General features: G+C 39.9%; 1 protein-coding gene across 2 annotated transcripts in view; it reads left to right on the forward strand.

Moving 5' to 3' along the window:
• The window catches only part of TP53BP2 (tumor protein p53 binding protein 2), a 29520-nt gene extending 20856 nt beyond the window's left edge, over positions 1–8664 (forward strand). For both annotated transcript variants that reach the window (XM_008936253.1, XM_008936255.1), the window contains exons 14-17: positions 1084–1217; positions 1962–2128; positions 5317–5516; positions 8234–8664. In XM_008936253.1, the coding sequence (XP_008934501.1) occupies positions 1084–1217; positions 1962–2128; positions 5317–5516; positions 8234–8275 (543 nt within the window). In that variant the 3' untranslated portion in view covers positions 8276–8664. The remainder of the gene's footprint in view (positions 1–1083; positions 1218–1961; positions 2129–5316; positions 5517–8233) is intronic.
• The last annotated feature ends 1082 nt before the right edge of the window (positions 8665–9746 follow it).

The following is a 9746-nucleotide window of genomic DNA, read 5'->3' on the forward strand; positions in this document are numbered from 1 at the left end:
CACTGGTCCCAGCACAGACCCCTGAGGGACACTACTGGTCACCACCCTCCATCTGGACATCAAGCCATTCTCTGGATGTGACCATCCAGCCAGTTCTTTATCCACTGAACAGTCCACCCATGAACCCATAATTCCCCAACCTGGAGATTAGGATGCTGTGAGGGACCATGTCAAAGGCCTTGCAGAAGTCCAGAGAGATGGCATCCACAGGTCTTCCCTCGTCGACTGATGCAGTCACCTCATCATAGAAGGCCACTAGGTTGGTCAGGCAGGACTTAGGACTTGCCTCTAGTAAATCCATGCTGACTGCCTAGGATTACCTCTCTGTCCTCCATGCGCCTTAGCATGTCTTCTAGGAGGATCCGTTCCATGATCTTCCCAGGCATAGAGGTGAAGCTGACAGGTCAGTAGTACCCCGGGTCCTCTTTTTTTACCCCTTTTAAAGGTGGGCACAATGTCACCCTTTTTCCAGTCCCTAGGGACTTCACCTGACTGCCAGGACTTCTCCAATATTCTGGAGAGTGGCTCAGCAGCTGCATCAACCAGTTCCTTCAATACTCTTGGATGCACCCTGTCTGGTCCCATGTACTTATTTATGTTCAGGTTCCTCAGGTAGTCATGAACCTTGTCCTTGTTTACAGTGGGAGGGACTTTGTCTACCTGGTCCTTGTTTATATTTAGTATCAAGACTATAAATGTCAACATTTCTACATTTTTCCTCATTTCTTATGTGTTTCATCACCTATTTGGCATGTTAACAGATAATTTGGTAAGCACAATCCACATGAATTTTACTATGTTTAAATACACAAATATCAGAAATATGTTATGTTTTTATGAAGTTATCAAGATTCTATTTCTCTGAAACACTGTAAATTCTCATGATCAAAAGAAGGCTGCAAGCGTGTAAGCAAGTCTTGTGAGATTGGTTACTGCTGTAGTTTTGTGCCTGTTGGTTGTGTCCTTCATGGAAATGTCTCAAAATTACAATTCAGAATAAGACAACTCATTTTTATATGTGAAGGCTTGTATACTGTAGAAAGTGTCACTGGAATGTGAATGGCTCCTTTTCTTGCTGGGTAGGTTGAAGACCCGAGCATGCCCAACGACGAAGGGATTACTGCGCTGCACAATGCCGTGTGTGCTGGGCACACAGAAATTGTGAAGTTCCTGGTCCAATTTGGTGTGAATGTGAACGCTGCAGATAGTGATGGATGGTAAGTGACGGATGGTGATTCAAGTGGTGCCCTTACAGATGCTCTCTACAAGAGACCTGCAGCCTGGAGAGCTGTCTGTTGAAATTCCCAAAGTCCTCTCTGTGACACAGCCTGTAGCTCACACGTGCTCTGGGCAGTATCTAGCCCTGCAAACTCCCCTCAGATTGATGTCCAATGCTCAGATAACTTAAAATTAAACCAAAGCAGAAAAATACAACCTAGGAGCTAGGCTTTTAACCAATAATGGGTACAAATCCTGCTTAAGGTAGCTAGGGAGCCTATTTACTAAAGGCTGGGGGAAGAGGGCAGTCATGTTACTACTATTTCTGCCTGTAACGAAAATGTCCAAGACCCAAGTCTGCCTAAAGATGTTTGTTGTCCCTCAGCCTCAGTAGTTATCCCAATTACCTGCACTTGTCACCAAGTCAGGTCTTGAAGTAACTATGTAGCTTGTGAAAGGCATGATGTCAGGAGGATTTCTGAGTGTTTTTTTAATAGTTGGGTTTTTTTTTAAATTTTATTGCCTTAATGTTCTTAAAAGGTTAACGGCTTATAAAAAGGTAGCGTAACTAGAGATCTGTATGGAAAGCCAGCCTCAGGGCTCAAGCAGGTCAGTGATTCCCGTTATCTGTGAAAAGCAATAATACAATACTGATGGCTGGAGGTCACACACAAGTGTTTTGCCCCTAGGAGTCTGTAAGCACTGTTACGAGCAGTAAAAGTCTTCTTCCTCTTGATTTGCAGGACCCCCTTACACTGTGCAGCTTCTTGCAATAACGTGCAAGTGTGCAAGTTCCTGGTGGAGTCGGGTGCTGCTGTGTTTGCAATGACCTACAGTGACATGCAGACAGCTGCAGACAAGTGTGAGGAAATGGAGGAAGGCTACACACAGTGCTCCCAGTTCTTATACGGTGGGTGAAGGCAGCTGAGTTCTGAAGGGTGCTAGGGACTCCCCTGGTACTTTTTGGTATGATTTTTGGATGAGGAGTGGTAAATTGCATGCTTAGGTTTTGTGCCTGTGAGTTTCTCTTAGAGAGTGGCTTTGGCCAACTTCTTGTCACAAAATGAGGTCCATTGAGACTAATAATGAATGCTTACAGTATTCAACCTATAGAGAAGATCTGAACAACAAAATGTTGAAGTGAGTTAAGTGTGCATTGAGAAATACGCTAGTGTGAGGTAATCGTTAGGTGAACCTTATCACATAAGTACTTTCACATAAACACAAAAGTGGTGTGATATCTCAGGAGGCAGTTCATATCTGCTACCTGCTTCCTTAAATGAGGAATGTTTCCTAATATGCGCTTTAGAACCAACGAGGGTGTTGCCAAGGTTCTATTTTAATGAAGTTTAATAAGTACCAAATTTGACTTTATCTTTCTGGCCTTTTTCTTCTCCTTCATTTAAAAAGAAATCCCATATTAAATTTGGATTTTATTCAAATAGTAAGACTACAGGGAATCTATCTTTTAACAGAGAGGATGAAGTCCCCCTAGGGTGTGATGAGTATTGTGCCAATTAGGTTTTAAATTACTGTATGTTTTGTATGCAGTGAGGTTTTAAATTACTTTCCTCTATCTTTTGTATGTAGTTCTTGTCCTTGTGGCACTTACCAGCTGGAGTGTCATCTCTCTGTAAGAGGTTAGGGTGACAGCATGTAATATAGTGTAAAAGGCTGTAATACAGCCTTTCTGGTTTTGTGGAATATGTGAGATCTGAGTTTCTGAAAGCTGCTCAGACAGCATATTTCAAAACAGGCCGTCCAGCTATCCTCATTTGAGCTTGAGAACTCTTATCTCTTGGTGCCAAATATATAGTTTTCCCTATGAAGGAAGGGAGTTAAAAATTCAACTATTTAACTACCGTTGAAATCTGTGTGCTGAGAAAAATTCCATTTAGTTTTGTATCCAGACTCCCACAGTGGTCATCAACAGCAAATACCCAAGGAAGATTGTAGGACTAGGTTAAAAATAATAATACTTAACCCATATTACATACTGGTTTTAGCTCTGGTATGAGTTAAGAGGTAGTATCTTTGTGCTGAATAGGTCTTGAGGCATTTCTTTCAGGAACTTTGCTATTTCTTAAATTCCAGTAAAGAGCCCACAAGATCCTGGTAGGAGGAGATCCATGGCTTTATTATATACAGCACAAAGAAACACTTCTTTTTTTTTTTTTTTTTTTTTTTGACCCACCATCTGGTGATCTCACTTTGTTTTTTGTTTTGGTTTGGGATTTTTTTTTATTTTTGATGAGTCCTGAAAGGACTGTAAGGCTTTGGCTTAGTGCCAGCTTTTCTAAAGTGAAACTACTGAAACTGAGGTTATGTCTTGATACATTTAGCTGTTCAGCTATAAATACGGTTCTGTTAGGACTCAATCCTATTGCCAAAACTGTTTCTGATTGAGCCAATGAATGTTTGACTATAACTATAGGCAATCTGTTTCTTGCTGTAAAAAGTTTGAGGATGTATATCTGTCTGTCTCCAGAACACATACCACCTTACACCAAGGCTTCTCACCTTACACATGAGTTTAATTCATGGATTCACCTAATCCCTTTTTGTTGTAAATTATGCACAATACTGAATATGGTTAATGAGTACAGGCAGGTTTAAATAAAACCAGAAGTCCTTGAGCACTAAGTGAGAAGTCCAATGCTATATAATTATGTCATTTTTCACTTTCTAAGATTTAATACCTGTATTGTTTCTTGAGAGCATGTTTGTCCTGCTACCTTGGTGTGACTGGTAACACTTTTTTAGAAGACCAGACCCATTCTGTGAATCTTCTTTGACTGCTTTGATGTTCAGTGCTCAGTCTTACCTTCCGCATGGGCACAGAGCACAGCTTTTGCCAAACCATTAATTACACCAAATGCAAAGCAAGGGAGGGGATCCTTGGAGCAGAGCTAAGTGTGCAGTGGAAGTAACTTAACTTTACATGATGATGTAAATGAGGATCATGGGTTGGTATGCAAAAATTATAACTTCATTTGAGCAGATGCTTCCTTTAGCAAGCATAGGTAAGAATCTGATACAAAAGGTTGTAATAGCTAAGAGATGGAAAGGAAAATGACAGGTTTGGAAATACAATGTGCAGCATACTCTTTGCTCCTGGCAATACCAAAACCAAACCAACTCAGTAGGATTCAATATTTTAAAATGGAATAATTGCCTAAGAGAAAGTTTGTGTAACAACTGATCAAATACCTTTTCTGTTTCGCTGCTTACAAGCTGAGGAATGAGTACGGAAACAACGGTATTTCATCTTTGGCTATAGGTGTAAAATGAGCAAGTTCTAAACACATGCAAGACATATGCATGTAGTCCAAAACATGTCGATCCAGAAGCAATTTAACAGAACTGTTTCTGGAGTCTGTTTAAAAAAAGCAATTCAAATAATGGCAGAAATTAAGAACTGCTGAGATAAAACTGCTTTGTGTTAACAGAAAGCAGCTAGTGGGTAGCAGGCAAATCTTTCAGGTACAGGTCTGTAGATAGTTGGGTTTTTTTAATTCTAAAATAGTTGACATGGGTGGCAATTGACCACCACTAATTTTGATGCTTGAGGTGTCAACATAAGCAGATATTGCCGTCTGCCTTTGACAGATTTCCAAGGAACTAAGAGTACAGACTAGTGTTTCTTGTTCATCATTTAGGTATAGGAAGTGTGAAGACTAGCACTAGCACAAAAATATAACTTTCTATCAGTCAGTGCTCCTCTTTGCGTTTACCCTGTATTTTTTTTGAACATGTGTGAGGAAGGAAAATGTCAGACAGGTGCAAGGACTAACTCCACAACGCCACCTCTTCCAGGACTGATTTTCAGGAGGCTGACAACAAGGTGCTAAGTGTGATAGGAGTAAAGGTTGGGGTGTGTGGGTTTTCTGGTGGTGTTGGGTTTTTTTTGTTTGTTTGTTTGTTTTGTGGGATTGTGGTTTTTTCCTTTTTTGGACTGCTCTCTCACCTGTAAGAGTACAGCAGTCTTCCCAGCTGTTGGCTTTGGATTTTTAACAACTTGTTTATTGACCAGCTCTTGTTCTTGTGGTGTTTTGATTTTTTTGTGTGTGTGTGTGGTTTTTTTTTTTAATGTTGCAGGAGTCCAGGAGAAAATGGGGATAATGAACAAAGGAGTGATTTATGGACTCTGGGATTATGAGGCTCAAAATGATGACGAGCTCTCGCTGAAAGAGGGGGACTGCATGACAATCGTGCGCCGGGAAGATGAAGACGAGATTGAGTGGTGGTGGGCACGGCTGAATGACAAGGAGGGCTACGTTCCCCGCAACCTCCTAGGGGTAAGGCCTTGGCATTTCCAGAGTCAAAAAACCCCACCGCACCATGTGCAGTATCCACAGCATTACCTCATGCATCTAGCTTAGGTGCAATTCCAAAAGTCAAGAGGAAGGAGTTGACAGTCTCCATGTATTCATTTGGGGAGTTGAACACCTCTGCAGAGTGGGTTTACACCCTCTGTTTAGATGGCTAACAGATTATATTAATGAGTAACATGTATCACTATCCCACTATACATAGCAAGTTCTAATGGTGACCTTGTCTCACCATCGTAGAGACATCAAAATCCACAACTGTTATCTGGATGTGACGTGCATAAGGTTTTGTTGAGCATGTGAACAGAACTGGGTCTCCCTGCTTTTAGAAAGTGAGACACTGGCACAAGGGGCCTTAAGAAGCATGAGTCACAAGTCCTTCCCTGTCCAGGTGTACATAGGGCCCCTTGGGATCTGAAATGGTTTCACAGAGTGTTTTACGACAAACAGTGCAAAATTCTATGTTGTGTGTGTTGTGTTTTTTTTTTTTCCCTAGTGTTGAAAAAGAGATCACATTGCTAAATAATGGCAAATCTTTGTGTTTTCCTGTGCTCTTTGACATATGGTTAAATATTACTTAGAGGCTTTAAATGACTGGCATCTCCTTTCCTCATCACACTCTGTACTACCTCTTATTTAAAATAACTGTGTACAAGTAAGAGATACTTTTCAATTTTGTCCCCATATTTCTTCTTATGGCTGAGATGCTAGAAAACTATAGCAGATGGACACATGTATAAACATTCCATTAAGCTTTTTTCTACATGTCCAGTTGTGCTGCTGCTGGAGATAAGAGGTTCTGTCAGTACTAAAGATTAACCACTGTGAATTTTAGCTGATTAATGTATGATGCTTCAAAGAGGCTGAACCTTCTTCCTCATGCAGATAATTCTTACTCTTAAACTGGTTAGATTTTGCAGAGTGACTTTAATCAGTTTTCACTTCTGTATCACTTTCAGGTCAGGCCTACTCATAATGTCCTGCAAAATTCTCCCTAACATAGTACTCAGCATTTTCCTCCAAATGTAAACATTTCTAAATTGAAAGCAGCTATCAGCCCTGTATAAGAAGATCAGAAGGAGCAGCTTTTTTTTTCCAGGGTGAATTGTGCACATTCTGCTACTTCATAAGCTTGTGCACTCAGCCTGAGCATAGGTGTGTAAGAACCAGAGGAGCATCTGTGCTTCTGTCATAAAAAGCACAAGGCCACACAGCTTAAACTGGGGATCACAACTCATCCTTCTAAGCACAACACAATCCAAACAGAACCTTTGGGGGGAAACCACCAAGCCCAGTATGAACTGTTCCTCTCCTGTCTGTTCAGTCAATCTAGTCTTGCTATTGAAGTATTCTGTGGTTATTCTCAAAAGCAATTACTGGACTCTTAATATAGCAGCTGAAATCTAGGCTACAGTGTTCAGCACAGGGGAAAGTATTTGGTAGTTTAATATATTCTCATATTAAGTTGTATTTTTATCCCAGCTGCTTTATCCTTTTGTAGTTAGGTGTACTAAATAAAAACAAAGATTAAATTGTCTGCATCAGTACTTCACCTCTCTTGGTGACTCACTACCTCCCTAAGCTGTGTGAGAGCTCTAAAACTGAATACAAATAAGATAATACTGTCAAAATGCTGGCTTTGTAATACCAAATGAAAGCTTTTGAGTGCTGTCAGGTGTTATGCTACTCTGACTGATTTAATTTCTGCTAGTGGTGAGACCATAGCAGGATGGGGCAAGAGTTGTGGGTGAAGTCGTTGCTCTTTTCTTAATCAGTAGCTGACTATGAGAAAGAAGAGAGCCAGAGTCTGGTTGAAGAAGAGGGTATCTGTAAGAACTTAAGCTGAAAAAGCCCAGGATGTAACGTAGGCATGCACTGCTGTTCAGAGCATGGAGGATTCATCTTTCCTAATTGTATGAAGTGTATCCTTCTATTTTTATATGCTAGTAGCCATGCTTTGCAGACCAGTAGTTATTCCCAAAGGCCTCTACAAGTGGCAGCTAACAGCTTCCTCAGCACCTTGGCACTGCTGCGTGCTGTGTTGAGCTGTGTCCCATCGATTGTCACCCTGCAGCTGAGACAGTCTCTGTACCTCTGCACAGCCAGAATGTGAGAACAGCACATAGCTCAAAGGCTGCAGGATGGGAGCTACTGACTTACTGCTGGGTGGTTAAATTAACTGTACTGGCCACCCACTAGCCACTAACTAAAGCACAGCTCCTACAGTTCCACGGTCCTGATGCAGCTGTATGTTTCCAGCTTGCTTAAAGCTGTAGATGTGTAAAGGCTGATAGGCATTGAGAGAGCAAGCAAACGAGACTTTAATACCTCTCTATTTCCACTTATACGACAGGGAAAAAAATCCCATAGTTGACTGAACACAACAGTATTGCTTTACAAAGCCATGAGCTTTTCCTAGCCCACCCACCTTGGTAGAGCTGAAGGTACTGAATTATGTGCTGCTCAGTACCTTCCTTTTGTACTGACATGGTTAATACTTTTTAGAATGCTAAATTTGTATTTGTTAGTGCTCTGGGTGTTTGTTTAAAACTATGCTTTTGCTACTAGAAATTACATTAGATTTATAGCACCTAAAAGAGGTTTTTAGTTCCTTTTTTTTTTCCCTTAAAAAACATAACCTTTTACAGCACTAAAATCCTAAATCTTTTCTGTTTTACCCGTAGCTGTATCCAAGGATTAAACCTAGACAAAGAAGCTTGGCGTGAAATAGTACAGAAGCCAGATTCTTGAAGTACTAAACATGGATGACTTACAAAAAAAAAAATCATTGTGTTGGTTCCAGTATCATGAGACTTATTTCAATGACAATTTGAACGCTATGAAGAATGTGCTTTGAAAACAAATGAAGGATTGATGCATTAGCAAATGGATGAGGGCATTCTACAAGATGAAATAATGATTACAAGCAAATGAAATTCTGCTGCCTTTGTTCTGAGCAAGCCATTGTGTTCAAGTAACCACTCTGATTTCTTCAAACATGGCAGGAAAGAATTTTACATTTTTCTGCATTAAATACAAGGAGCTTTTCAATTAACCATTGAAGGAATCATGAAATGGACAACTTGTCTGTGTTAAAATTTATACTGAGGGTTTTTTTCCAGATGTGAAAAAATTAAAGTACCCAAATGCTTATTGCTGGAAGCAGAACATTTGTTAAAGAAGCTAAACTGAAGTGCATCTGAACAAGGACAGCCACGTGACCAATCCATTAAGCAATAACTTTTAAAAATCTGTAGCATCTTAGGAATTCCATGTATTCAAAGTATTATGTGCTGTAACAGACAACGTAGCTTTAGATTCCTCTTTTTACAAAGAGCCTCATGTATTTATTGTATTTTGTACTTTGGAAACTAAGTGTAGGAACTTTCTGTAGTCCTTGACAACTTACTTGTTTTTACTTGACTGTGATACCATTAAACTTTTGTCTCAACTTCAGTTTTAACTCTTGAGTATTTTAGTGTCAAGTTTTTACTAGAACAGCTGAAAATGTTACTACTAAGACACTTTTGTTCTACATTACCCTAGCATTCAACTACTTTCTGCATTAAATTGAAGTCCTTGTCCTCTATTTGTTCAATACAACCTTTCTGCATTTAAAATTAAGATGAATTTGTAGTTGCATATAAACCTTATTAACCTTAAAAGCTAAGGGACATCTTAAGAAAAAAAACTTGGTACAAGTATTTTCCGAATACAGGCTTTACCATTGAACTGTCCTTCATATCTATGTATTTAGGAGTAATAATTTGATAATGACTATGCTTTCTCAGAGAGGATCAAAACTTTCCTCAGGTATTTATGAAGTCACCCACCCTTCAGGCTTATATTTTCATACTTGGTAAGTCTGTACTGTGCTCTGAAAAGGTGTCCATACATAGAAGAAATTATTTGTGGGAAACCCTCAAGTGGGCAAAGTCAGCTGGAGTGAAAACTTAGAAGCAGCAATCTGCTTGTTCACGGCCTTAGAATTTTATTGGGCTGGGTATGGGATACATACAACTACCTTTCTTGGAAACCTTTTGTTTTTTAGGCATTAATATTTTAAGTGTCAGACTGTCTAACATTATAGATGTGTGTCAGTTAATTGTCTGTCAGTGCCTAGTCAGCTCCAGAATGTTGTTTGCCCCTTTAAAAGGCAACCTCCTCTGTTCCTGACAGCAAAATCTCTGCATATGC

Source organism: Merops nubicus, unplaced genomic scaffold (genome assembly GCF_000691845.1).
Source record: "Merops nubicus isolate BGI_N331 unplaced genomic scaffold, ASM69184v1 scaffold24512, whole genome shotgun sequence".
NCBI classification, from domain to species: domain Eukaryota; kingdom Metazoa; phylum Chordata; class Aves; order Coraciiformes; family Meropidae; genus Merops; species Merops nubicus.